We start from the raw sequence: 14,862 nt of genomic DNA, 5'->3' as shown, positions 1-14,862 counted from the left end.
TGAATGGAATCATTGCAGTCTTAATGGTGATGCTGATGTCAGTTGAATAGAATCATTGCAGTCTTAATGGTGATGCTGATGTCAGTTGAATGGAATCATTGCAGTCTTAATGGTGATGCTGATGTCAGTTGAATGGAATCATTGCAGTCTTAATGGTGATGCTGATGTCAGTTGAATGGAATCATTGCAGTCTTAGTGGTGATGCTGATGTCAGTTGAATGGAATCATTGCAGTCTTAATGGTGATGCTGATGTCAGTTGAATGGAATCATTGCAGTCTTAATGGTGATGCTGATGTCAGTTGAATGGAATCATTGCAGTCTTAATGGTGATGCTGATGTCAGTTGAATGGAATCATTGCAGTCTTAATGGTGATGTTGATGTCAGTTGAATAGAATCATTGCAGTCTTAATGGTGATGCTGATGTCAGTTGAATGGAATCATTGCAGTCTTAATGGTGATGCTGATGTCAGTTGAATAGAATCATTGCAGTCTTAATGGTGATACTGATGTCAGTTGAATGGAATCATTGCAGTCTTAATGGTGATGCTGATGTCAGTTGAATGTAATCAGTGCAGTGTTAATGGTGATGCTGATGTCAGTTGAATGGAATCAGCACAGTGTTAATAGTGATGCTGATATCAGTTGAATGGAATCAGCACAGTGTTAATGGTGATGCTGATGTCAGTTGAATGTAATCAGTGCAGCGTTAATGGTGATGCTGATGTCAGTAACCTGAAATCAGCACAGTGTAAATGGTGATGATGATGTCATTAAAGTGAAATCAGCAGTGTTGATAGTGATGATGATGTCAGTTGAGTGAATTCAGCACATTGTTAATGACGATGCTGATGTCAGTTGAGTGAAATCAGCACATTGTTAATGGTGATGATGATGTCAGTTAAATGAAATCAGCACAGTGTTAATGGTGATGATGATGTCAGTTGAATGGAATCATTGCAGTCTTAATGGTGATGCTGATGTCAGTTGAATGGAATCATTGCAGTCTTAATGGTGATGCTGATGTCAGTTGAATGGAATCATTGCAGTCTTAATGGTGATACTGATGTCAGTTGAATGGAATCATTGCAGTCTTAATGGTGATGCTGATGTCAGTTGAGTGAAATCAGCACAGTGTTAATGGTGATGATGATGTCAGTTGAGTGAAATCAGCACAGTGTTAATGGTAATGATGATGTCAGTTGAGTGAAATCAGCACAGTGTTAATGGTGATGATGATGTCAATTGAGTGAAATCAGCACAGTGTTAATGGTGATGATGATGTCAGTTGAGTGAAATCAGCACATTCTTAATAGTGATAATGATGTCAGTTGAGTGAAATCAGCACAGTGTTAATGGTGATGATGATGTTCAGTTGAGTGAAATCAGCACAGTGTTAATGGTGATGATGATGTCAGTTGAGTGAAATCAGCACAGTGTTAATGGTGATAATGATGTCAGTTGAGTGAAATCAGCACAGTGTTAATGGTGATGATGATGTTCAGTTGAGTGAAATCAGCACAGTGTTAATGGTGATGATGATGTCAGTTGAGTGAAATCAGCACAGTGTTAATGGTGATAATGATGTCAGTTGAGTGAAATCAGCACAGTGTTAATGGTGATGATGATGTTCAGTTGAGTGAAATCAGCACAGTGTTAATGGTGATGATGATGTCAGTTGAGTGAAATCAGCACAGTGTTAATGGTGATAATGATGTCAGTTGAGTGAAATCAGCACAGTGTTAATGGTGATAATGATGTCAGTTGAGTGAAATCAGCACAGTGTTAATGGTGATGATGATGTTCAGTTGAGTGAAATCAGCACAGTGTTAATGGTAATGATGATGTCAGTTGAGTGAAATCAGCACAGTGTTAATGGTGATAATGATGTCAGTTGAGTGAAATCAGCACAGTGTTAATGGTGATGATGATGTTCAGTTGAGTGAAATCAGCACAGTGTTAATGGTGATGATGATGTCAGTTGAGTGAAATCAGCACAGTGTTAATGGTGATAATGATGTCGGTTGAGTGAAATCAGCACAGTGTTAATGGTGATGATGATGTCAATTGAGTGAAATCAGCACAGTGTTAATAGTGATAATGATGTCAGTTGAGTGAAATCAGCACAGTGTTAATGGTGATGATGATGTCAGTTGAGTGAAATCAGCACAGTGTTAATGGTGATGATGATGTCAATTGAGTGAAATCAGCACAGTGTTAATAGTGATAATGATGTCAGTTTAGTGAAATCAGCACAGTGTTAATGGTGATGATGATGTCAGTTGAGTGAAATCAGTGACCTACTTTTATGTTTCACTGAGATTGTTGTAAATTTTTAAATTTATCCCCTTTTCCCAGAAACTATTATCTGAGGGTAAATTCATTTCAAGGATTGTTATTGTTTGCACTTGTCAAAATTTAGTGACCTAAAGTGATTACCAAAAAGTCAGTGCAGATTTTCTATGCCAATTAAAAAGTCATTTTTTGTCATTTTTAAAATTTTCTTAGATGTCTGAATGAAATACACCAATGCATTTTCATGTATTTTGCCAGTAAATTTTCTTATGTTAATGATGAAATATAGGACCAGTCTGATTTACAAAATATGTACCATGAATGAACTTCTCTGACCCTCTGAATAAATCCAACCTCATTTGCATAACAGTAGGAAACATGTGATATTTGGAGGGCTAGGTAGGGATAAAGTTTCAAATTCCCCATGTACGGTTTTTCTCAGGGTTTATGAAATAATGCCACCTTTAATGCAACAACTTTTATCATTATTTCAGTGTGGCCTGTGGCATTCTGTGCATATTGATGACCTAAGAGCACAAAGCAGTGACTTGCCTACGATACAGAGTATGATAGGGGTATCCATAGCAACAGTAATGGAGAGGGCAACTTCTAACCCAGCATTAGGGAAAGTTGTCATGAAAACAGATAGAATGAGGTATCATGTCCTAGAGGAAATGTATGTATAGACAAGCATTTAGTTTCCATTTATATTCTTATATTTGTTATGTTTTGTATAAATCAACTTTGACTAGTTTTCTTTCCTCATCATAATTTGATGTTTTATAAGTCTGCTCTTTATGAGATGCAAAGGATACTAATATGACGTTGCTATTCAGCCATCTATTCAGAATTATATTTAGCTTCTGATCTTACTTTTTTTCGTAGCAGTCAATTTTCGCATGTCTTTAGCTTATGAAAAAAAGGGATTCTTGTTTTGTTATGACTTAGCAGTAACACTTGAATACATTCACATGAAAAGAGCAGTGACATAGAGCACAATATATTTCCTTTGAAAATAAAGGTCATTTATGCAGAAAAGCAAACAACTTCATTAGAAAAATCATCTTATTGAGAATTGTTTGCACGGTGATTATAAAATGAATATTAAACAATTTAACAGTCCCCTCCTCCATTGTTATTTTCTCATAGTTGATCTCCAGTCAGGATAGAGTCCCTTTCTTTATTTTTTAGAAGTCCCTTTGTAAATTGCACACGCACTTATACTGTGGTGTGTGTTTTTGCACCCTGCTGTGTGCAAATTATCTAGGATGGATGTACCATATATACTGTGGTGTGTGTTTTGCACCCTGCTGTGTGCAAGTTATCTAGGATGGATGTACCGTATATACTGTGGTGTGTGTTTTTGCACCCTGCTGTGTGCAAGTTATCAAGGATAGATGTACCGTATATACTCACATATAAATGGACCCCTGAAACTGAACAGGTATGAACACTCAAAAGTGCATGACCCTCCTTTAAACCTGACCCACAACTCTGAGACATCACAAGATGCATGCGGTAAGTTCTAAATGCATTTATTTATGCATTTATTTATGCAAACTTATATGTAGCTCCATTCCCACCAAAGAAACTTACATGAGTGAACACCTGGCATTTTTATGCCATATATACGATCTTTAATTACCATTGTTAAATTTAAAGAAGGAATGAAAATACATTCCATGTCCTAAAAACTAATTCAGAATACACATATTTTATAGTAAACAATACTAAATAACTTACTAGTTGACAATATGGAAATAAGGTTGAATATACAAAGAGGGGAAAATAGTTGCCACATGTACGGTACCATGATCCTGCCTATTTAGGCACCTTTAGTTCAACAAAATTGGGCATCCTTTATTTGCCAATCAATTGCTGGTGCTTGCATAATACACTGTAGTGTAGAACATGGTTTCTTTGAATTATGATGGAGGGCCAGCTGTTGTCACAAAATAGCTGCATTGATAAGAATTAGCTTTTAATTAGTCTTGCTGGCTTTCTTGCTTGTTTATTTAAGACTAACCTTTAGCTATAGTCTGAATATACATCCCATTAGTTTGTACCTCCCTACCAATTTCAATAATGAAAACGTTTAATGTGATAAAAAGTGCACAGAACTAAGTCAATTAAATCATTGATTTATAATTTCTAACATAACTGTGACCAGAATGGCACTAATGCTGGCATCCCTTGCACACTTTCATGCTTAACTGACTTTCCATACTAACATGGCGCCATATTGCGTACATTATAGGTAAATTTATTTCCATCAGACAACATAATGATGTCATTCATCCTGTTCGCCAACTGCCGGATAATTTCATAAATTACCATTACGTTGAGAGTTTGGGATTATATCGCTTTGCACACATGAACATAGAAATTAAACCGCTTGTTAAATCCATGTGAAAAGCAGATTTGTTGTTATCATTATTTTCGTTTGCTTGATTCGACATTGTAAATATTGGAAGTGGATGACTTATGTATGTACATCTGTAATCATGATATGCCCCTTTGTTGAAAATGGACTTGTCCAGGAACTGGAAATGGATCCGAGCATGTCCATCTGTTGCATTGAAAACATCCGCTAAGCATGAAACGTGCAGAAGATCACAGTGTTAGGGTCACTCTACTCACAGTCAGGTTAGAAATTATAAATCAATGAATAAATTGACTAAGTTCTTTGCACTTTTTATCACAGTTTGGCCACAGCTGACCAGAATATAAAAATAGTGCAAGTCCTGGGGGAAAATAAGGCACATCACAGGGAGAAAGGCACATGCTTTGTGAATTTCACGCATATTGGACCCAGAAGATCAGTCAGTATTTAATGAAAAGGCTTACAAATTGCCATAAAAATCCTCATGATGTTTTGTCCCAGTCTCCATATCTTTTTATTCAGTCTCCATACTTTGCTTTTGAAAAGTTGACAGGTATGCCTTACACCTTATTTTACAAAACTAATCATGTTAATATTATGGAATGAAAGGCATTTACACATCAATGTACTGGTATAGTTGCCAGTCAAAATTCCCTCTTAATACATGCCAGTTTCAGGGTTTTAATGATTAATGTGACTGGTCTGTATTGCTGTTAGAAAACAAAAGACAAATCCATCAGTTAATAAGGAGATGCTGAAACATGAAGCTTTCCATTGTGTGGAAAGTTCTGATGTTGTTCAGCCAAAACACAAAACTAAAATAGATTGATGATGATCTTTGTTGATCAGTAATCAGAATTTTAACCTATATTATAACCATTCATTCATGAACATGTAACAGTTAAGCTAGTTATGTGCCTTGTACAATTAAATGTGTATATTTTCATAAATATTACCTCAATTTGTAGGATCTTTTATATCATTGAAAAGATTAATTCGTGAACACATGATTCAATATAAATGAAACAGTATTAAGGACTAGCTGAAATTTTATATGGAAGAATGCAATTTGGTCAAAACAATGAATAAAGCAAACTCTGCATCTAATATGTTTGGGAAGAAGTAAGGATTTAATTGATGTTATGCATGATTTGCACTGTGTAAGCACTGTACATTATATTTCAGCCTGGACTACCTGGTAAACTCAACTGGCCTGCAAATTATGAAGTCTGTATTTACCTTTATTTAATTTTGTGTTGGAGAAATCAGAAAATGTGCACACGCAGAACAATAACAAAATCAATAATTGTACTTTATAACAGTTTAATAAGTGTTCGGACACCAAAAATGATTTTCGTACATGCATATAAGTCTTAGGACAAGGAACAAATTATTATTTCATGTCCCAAGATTTACAGCCATTACAAACAAAAAGACTTAAAAGTCAAGTTTAGACACTGGCCCATGGATAAGCATACCAACCCCTCTTCCAGGCCTTTATTATTTCTGCATTATTTGGCTTATACATTAGTATTTACAGTACATATACATTTGTTGTTGTTGTTGTAGCGTTTAACGCCATTTTTCAGTACAAGATAGGCTATACATGGTGGAAATTTTTACTGGTGGAGGAAGAACCCTGGAAAACCCCAGAAAGAACCACCAACCCATGAGAAGCTACTGGCAGGCTTTCTCACATACCAGTGATAGCTGAGACAGAGACTCAAACCCACACAGACAGAGGTGAGATGGCAGTGATCTGGAACAGTGAGCACTTTAGACCACTTGGCCACTCTGGGCCCCTGTACGTTAGTTGTTCATTCTTGTTTATGTTTTTGCATATAGCATGGTTGTGTTGCAGATTTTATATATACTTTTATAGCTGCAGTCATGAAACTTGGTGAGGACATATATCTTGATGAGGTCTATATCAAAATCACAAAAGTTGGTCAGTGTGACTCATATTTCATGCTTCATTGACTTGGATTAAATTTTATTTTAAGTTTACTTTGCAAGCTCAATCATCCATTATTCCTACTTTTGCTTCTAGGGCAAAATGCCAACACTTTATATATTTTTAGATATCTTTACTATATATATATATATATATATATATAGATATGGTTTTGTTTTTTAGACTTGTGACTCTTTACCGTTCTTCACTTCCAGTATTTTTAACATTTGTCTCCATTTGTTAATCCATCTATTACTCAACTTTTGTTTTTAGATCAAAACTCAAAAATTTTGAGTATATCCTCAATGAAAATTTATTCACATATTACACAAGTGGTCTGGATGTCAGGAGATCTTCATCCTGCTGATTGAGAGTTTTTTTTTCAGTAATCTGTATATCATAAATACTTGCATATGAGTGGAGTCCAACTGCAAACTGCACAGACCCAGCTCTGCTGTCACATTATGCACTGGTAGATCAGGGTCTGTGCAATTAGGAATAATTAGTAGAACAGACAACGTATACCTGATCTGCATGCACATTATGCTATGGTAGATCAGGATCTTTGTTGTTGGCAGTTTGACTAGACTTGTATGCAAGTATATATGGTACCTTTAGAGGCTTTTAGACCATGTAGCTTGACCAGACTTGGTTAATGATGACTTTGGAGCAAGGAAAATATAAAGCCACAAAGTTACAGAGGAAGACAAACATTTTTGTAATAAAAACACATTTTTGTAATAAAAACTTAAAATAAAGTTCATTCACCTCTCCCTCAATAACTCGTTCACAACGGGTCCACAAACATAGACTGCACTATAAGCGACGCGCGAGTTACCAAGGGACCTCCAAAAATTGAAACAAATTGCTTTGACATCGAGAAAACTGTGGGGCAGAGCAGTGTTAGGGAACTGGGCTGTTTATTGACTGAATCCTCATTTTACAATCACGTCGATAATAATTTTTAATGATGCACATTTTCTAATGAAGTTGTTCATTATTCTGTTTAAGTAACATTTATTTTCAAAATGTCCAGCATATGAAAGATTGTTCCAACTAATTTCAACAACCATCATGTCTACACGAAAAAAAATCTGTGTATTACATCACTGCTTTTTGTTTTCTGTATGAGTCTGGTTCCAGTAGTGGTGTTTAATATTATCCTGCCAAATCAGGAGTCCACAGGGCAGGGAACTAGAATGACTGTTGATACACCACTAAACAAGATTCCTTTTTAAAAAAAATACACAACATTTATTTCATGAGACAATTGTCTTTGTCTATGTTGAAACTCAATTTCTGTAGAGTTCAATTAGTACAATATTGATGTCGTGATTTTCATAGGAAGTAATAATGAAACTTCTTATCATCTTTGAGGATATCTGTAAGTGACAGTTCAAGAATTTTCAGAATTTTTTTTTGCCCACAATGATCCGTATATGTGAAATCAAGCTCTTTATTTTACAAAGTATTCATTTCACTTGGCTGCCTTGTTATCTTTCATCACAGTTATGAAAGAGTCGGTTAATTTAAGTTAGCTTATGTTGCATACACAATAACATTTATAAGTGTTTGATTGATCAAATGAAGTGAGTTCACCTGACATATGACCGAGGTTGCTAGATTTTAAGTTTGTAGGATTTTTGTGCCTTTTAACTTTTCTTTTATTCCATCTCCTTTATTTGATTCAAAAGACATAATTTACATGGTAATACAAAGGAGGTTGGCTTTTAATTTAGTGCAACAATACAACAAATACTTCCAGAAGTCAGTTATCAAAACGTGGTTGGTACTTAATTAGGTTCTCAGAAAAAAGCTCACGGACATAGCTATTGCGGTAGATTAACGCATTTTACGTTTAATTACAAGAGGACACATTGCATTTATGATGATTTCACTTAAAAGGAACTAAAAGATAGAACCAGAACACAAATTTCAATTGGTAAAAAATAATTTAATTTGTATTTTTTTAATTAAATTACTGCTTCCAAACGGCATAAGTGACATGTTCATTGATCAAGATTTCCTTACATATCATTAATTGCAGTGTACTAGGAATGTTGCTTGGAAAGAAAATGTAAAAAATTGTATGACCTATTTTTTAATTTGATATTTCAAAGTGTTGATTAAAATTTCCAGGTCCTACTGTTTTCAACCATAAAACAAGCGATATATCAAAGTGTCTGTTACCAATTTTGATCACGATCTTCTTCAAGTTCAACAAATAGGGATCAGTTTTTAGGGTATTTCTGGTTTTAAAAAATGGAAGCCATGCCTGACCCTGCAAAATAAGTGGGTTTGCGAGTTATCAGGGCGCGAGTTATTGAGGGAGTGGTGTATTGACAAAAAATTCATGTATGACTTGCTGTTATTGGAAGGATATAGGAATAAGATGATTGGCAAGAAAACTTAAAGATCCAGGTCACAGTCACCAACAATAATAAACTGTTAGTCCTTTAATCACATGTATGCCCACTTAGTGGCAAAATCGGATGTTGTGAAAGATATTCAAGCCAAATCAAACTTTTGGAAACATTTCAGATTTTTGTTTCTAAAATGTCATTTTGTAGTTATTTATTAGCATATGTTAATGTTTTAAGTACATGTATTCCTTTGTAAGACTGCAAATTATCCTAAAATTCTCAGGAATGCAGCAATATTTAAGTTGACATTATTTCTCAAGTCTTGTTTGTTGAGTAAGTATCTCTCACATAATACCTTGCCCAGGTGTTGGCATCCCACTCAGAGTTTCCTTTCTAATTATGTAAATATTGTAACTAGTAAATTGTAGGTATCATTGTGAACAATTCTATTTTTATCATCAATAATCTAAATTCAGCACAGCTTAGTCATCACACATTAGGTACAATGTTTAGATGATGATTCATACAATAATTAACATACACTTAGCAAATCCATCTGTTATAAGGTACTGACCATTTAAGGGAGGGTAGCTATGTTTTGTTTTCATTTGTCTCAAATTTTCTTCAAATTTCAAACAGTATAATGGGTATAATATGGTGTTATTTTGCTATAAATCAGAGGGAGATATTTTTCCAGCTATTGAAAGACCATTTTTGTTTAATAAAAAAAGGTCAGGCCCCTGCCCCAGAACATTAAAATTTTGGTCTGTGATATTATTAATTGCAGCATACTATGACGCATATTATGTTTGTTTAGAATTACTGTGATGCAGACAAATTTATTACCATCACTAGATTTTGTCCATTTGCCTATCCATCCATCAATAACTAGAGTTCTCTACCATCTACAGGTACCAAACTTTGTAGATGGCTTACATTTAGTAGAATAAATGATTTATGCCATTTAATGGTTTATCTTCCCAGCTCAAATTATATTTACCAACATAATGTGGTATGTATTATATTATGATGTTCAGCCATCTGCCCATCTATATGTATGTCTACATCATGTTATATGTTTGCGGCAAGATGCCCCAATGCTAGACATCACTATAAACTGCCACATTGCAGATATCTTAATGATATGACTGAAAAATTGTTAAAGCTACGTTAAAAATCCAAATCACATCACATCACAACACATATGTATATCCATCAGTCTGTTCCCTATCTTGTTTTTCCAAACTTTGTAAATAGCTTGCATTGTTCAAAGGAAGAAGCCTATCAGTTTTGGGATCAAAGGTCAATGATGACTAGCGTGACTGAAATAACAAAAGTGGTTTCTGCACAATAACATTAGTTCTACTTTACAGACCTGGAGCAGATTTTGTGGGAAAAGGAAGAAGCCATTGTTGGCCAGAAGGTCAAAGGTCAAGGTTGTTGTGAGTAAAAAGAGAAAATTTTGTTTCTCAGTCATGTATCTTCACCAAAGTTGTCTGTGACTTGCATGTTGGGTAAGAAAGAAGCAATTGATTTGGGAGTCAAAAAGGCCAAAAGACAAGGTGATCATGACTGAAAGAAGAAATTTTTGTACATATAACTTAATTTTAGACAACAAACCTTGACAAGAATATATGCACAGCTTTTTCTTTAAGATGTGCAAGAGGCTAAACAGCCAGGATCACTGTCGGTCAAAGAAAAATAGGTTTTGCAAAACAAGGTTTGGGTTTAGATTAAGTTACTTGACTAAACCCTCAGGGGGTTAGCACATATAGTAATAACTAGAAAGAAACTATAGATCCTGGTGTGTAAAGGTCAGATGTTACAGTTTAGTAAGTCAAAGTAGAAATAGTGGCTTCTGCATAGTAAGCTTAGTTCAAGACTGCATACATTGACAATTTCTATTAGAGTTTACAAAGGGGGCTATTAAACATTTGGCAGGCATATAATGTGTTATTCACAGTTCACTTGATGAATATTAATCTGAATTGATTTCATACTCAGAACCTTTAGGTGTAGGGTCTAGAAGGTGGTATTGGTACTAGGAAGCAAGTAATTGAGGGAGTGGAACACTGAGTAGGAAGTCTGCATTGATTTTTTGTTTAATTTGTTGTGTGATTGTTGTAGACAAATGGAAGATATGGCATGGAAGAGGGGAAATGGGAATCTCCAACACATGCTGGACCAAGATCATCAGCCATATAGTAAGCCTTCAAGTGACTTTGAATTTGGTCAGGGTCGCCAGCATCATGATATTGGTCTACATCGTGATCCACTCAAAAGACAGTCTAGTTCTCAATCTGTTGCCAGCTGCAGACCAAATGCTTACAGTCTGATTCTGTCCTGTGTCCATTCTGCCCTGGCCATGGTCAAAGATAGAAAGGAAGCCACTGAGAGATCAACAAAAAGAATTACTTTGGTGCTGAAGTTATTGAATGAAACATCTACCGAAGGTTAGTTGCACACAAAATCTAATATCTGATATTTATGAAGAATTACTGTTGAGCCATTGTCATCCCACTAATTTATGCATGAGTACATATATTGATTGGTTAATTTTCATCTTCATTATACCTCCATTTCAAGTAGCATGCAGTATGTAGGATTCACTTTGTCATTTAGTCTCAGCATCCATTCTCCTGTCTGTGCCGTTTGTCCACCTGTACATCCTTCTATGCTTTCTGCCGACAGGGTAAATGCTAATGTTAGTAAGATTGTTAATATCATACTTGCAGTGTTATTGCTCTGTTGGATGAAGGTGTGTCTTATGCTGTAACTGGGCCACTGTGACATACTTTTCAAGGTATATTCCATATTGCTTAAATATTTGTGTCCAGACTCTATTTCCAATATCCTTTCACCTATTGGAAATAATGTTGTGCTGAATGTGCACCTTGATATTGTTGTGTGCCCTGCACAAAACTGGGTCATTATAACCTGCTTTTTATGGTTTAACATAGAAAACAGGCTTCAGTTGCACACAAACTTTTTCTAATGCCACCAACAGTGCAGTGTGTGTGCATTTTGTAATAGGTTTGTGTGCACTAAGACTAGCTCACTGTGACCTGCTTCATTTTTTATGCAACCAGGCTTTCCAAAGTTCTTGTAAAATTCAATGAACTGTCAGTCTTCATGAAAATTAGGGAAATTTATATGTTTGGGAAATATGAAATTTTTGTCAAAGGTCAGGATATTGTGTAATGAAGTCAATTAAGGTTTGACATGGACATGCAAACAAGGAAATGTATAATATCAATTTGCTTTAGTGAAATATTTTGAATAATTCCAGTAGACCATTGTATACTTTACTTAATTCAAAGTAATTACCCTATCCACCAAGTTGAAGGTGTATAACACTGGTCTTCACCTCCCTACTTTATGGGTGTGAGACCTGAACTGTATACTGCAGACACATCAAGCAGCAAGAGAGATTACATATGCAGGCTCTCCATTCCATCCTTGGGATCAGATCTCAAGATGAGGTTACCAGCCTCAAAATCATGGATAAAGCTAAGACAACAGCTAGAGGCAATACTGATCAAGGCCCAAGCCTTGTCATCAGAATGGATGGCATCAGTTTTTTGAAACAGATCTTCCCTAGGGAGCTGGCACAAAGAGTGTGTGTGTGTGTGTGTGGGTGTGATTTGGATTTTTAACGTAGCTTTAAAAAATTTTCAGTCATATCGCTACGATGTCTGCAGTGTGGCAGTTTTTAGTGATGTCTAGCACTGGGGCATCATGCCACAGACATGTGGCATGATGTCCCACCCAGTCACATGATCCTGACACCGGGCCGACCAGTCCTAACACTAACCTCTTAATGCTGAGCGCCAAGCGAGGCAGCTGTTAGTACCATTTTTGTAAGTCTTTGGTATGACTCGGCCAGGGATCAAACCCATGACTCCCTGCATCCAAGGCGGACGCTCTAACCACTAGACCACCAGAGCGGTACTTGGCCAAAGAAACCAAGGCCAACCTTGCAAGTGCTACAAAGACACCCTGAAAGGTGAAGTTGGTGCAGAGCATGAATTAACTGTGCAAATGAATGCCAGATCCAGATGGAGGCAACCCAGGAGCATTGCCACAGGTCATTGTTTGTCCCTGTAACTACAACAGACTTCCATTCCATTGTCCCATCTGTCACCAATTATGTCAAGACTCAGACTGCAGCACCATCTCCATACCCACAGATGATTGCTCAGAACCTGACCTCTCTGGATTTGAAGGACTTCATTATTGTTATTAATTCAAAGTCAAATATTCTTAGAAACTTCGAAAACATATTACACTATGCTTGATGATAAAAACTCTCACAATGAACAATCTAATTAGTGGTTGGGTCAAATAATTACTGGCTGGTTGTCCTTGGCTGCCTTTTTACTACAGTTTGCTCTTGGTATTTTTGTATTTCAGCTGGGTGTGTGGTACTGGTATTTTTTGTAACTTTTAAAAGCCTACTAGATATACGGTGCTAGATTCCTGCATATTTCATATGTAAATAGGTTTACATGATGAAACTGTCTTTGAACTTAAACATTTTGGAAAGAATCTGCTTATTTTATATCCCTTTAATTTGAATATTTTGACTGATTAGTCATTTATTTTTAGGATTAAGATGCACTTTCTCAATAAAGTCCATATTCACGACAGTATCGTTGTATTATTTATTAGGAACATAGGTATGTACTTAATCAGCCAAAGAGGACTTCAAAATTATTCTATAATTACTTTATAACATTACACAGTTATTAACATTATAATCCATATAAATGCAGGCATGTTGGGTTTACACCTGTAAATTTGACAGCATTTTTACACCCCTCATCAGTTAATCTGAATAAAAAGGTTAAATAAAAGACGCCCATAATTTTGAGCAAATGTATTTTATGTACTTAGTATTTCTTTGTGAATGCACATTAAAATAGTTGAAAATATAATTTTTAATTCTTCGAAGAACCCATCTGACCTTTGCCAATGATAAATTAACACGATGTTTTCAACAGATTATTAGAAACCTGATATATGTTTATAGATCTTATTTAATGTACACTCTTAATATCTTAAAACAGCATATTATACTCGAATACAAACAATTAGCCATCTAATATCTTGACCACAGATGACCATTACAATGTATAGTCATGAATAAAAACTTGACATAATATAGATAAAGTGATGAACCAAGATTTACAAAATAATATAGATGTACATAACACTATAACAGCCTTAAAAAATGAATAGCACCTCCACACTATATTCCAGCTACTGAAATAGTCGTGTTTTACATTTAACATATATAGGATCTCAAATGGGTAGCAATTTAATATTGAATTTATGAAATGAGTTGAATAAAGTCCAGCTTTTGTGAGCCTTGGAGAGGAAAAGCTGAACATTATTTTAGCGAGAGTCATAAATTCAATATTAAATCGTTACCCATTTGAGATTCTTTTTATCACATAGTTTTATTTCAGTAGAAATTGTTTAGATAGAAAGAAGAACAAATAATTTTGTTCATTCTGACACAATGCTGTACCTTTCATTTGTTGTGCATAAAAAAATAGTCCCAAACAAAGTTGAAATAGTAAAAGTATATTTATACATTTTTGATAACTATAACGCAAAGAATAAGCATCCACAGAACATTTTACAAAAGACAAAACATTTATTTGTCAACACAAAATGTCCGATGCGTGTGGTGTCACATTGTTTGATACAGTACACAGTACTGGTCTGAGTTGGCCAGCACAACACAAAGACAGTGTTTATGTTGAAATTCCACATCACAAGAAAACATTATATAGTTGCAATATTTTTGTGAAAAGAAGATTACTGGATGCAGAAATAAACATATTTACTGTAAAATATTTG

The 14,862-nt window shown here is 35.2% G+C and overlaps 1 protein-coding gene across 1 annotated transcript in view; it reads left to right on the top strand.

Moving 5' to 3' along the window:
- Positions 1-14,862, top strand: part of LOC149785920 (E3 ubiquitin-protein ligase rnf213-alpha-like) — a 427,433-nt gene that overhangs the window by 236,100 nt on the left and 176,471 nt on the right. The window contains exons 55-56 of the mRNA XM_089978087.1: positions 2,789-2,949; positions 11,122-11,447. Of these exons, the coding sequence (XP_089834213.1) occupies positions 2,789-2,949; positions 11,122-11,447 (487 nt within the window). The remainder of the gene's footprint in view (positions 1-2,788; positions 2,950-11,121; positions 11,448-14,862) is intronic.

Source organism: Sinohyriopsis cumingii, chromosome 12 (assembly GCF_028554795.1).
Source record: "Sinohyriopsis cumingii isolate HCF-2022 chromosome 12, ASM2855479v2, whole genome shotgun sequence".
Classification (NCBI taxonomy): domain Eukaryota; kingdom Metazoa; phylum Mollusca; class Bivalvia; order Unionida; family Unionidae; genus Sinohyriopsis; species Sinohyriopsis cumingii.
Note: the sequence above shows the minus strand (reverse complement) of the source record. Positions and strands in the feature narration are given on the sequence as shown.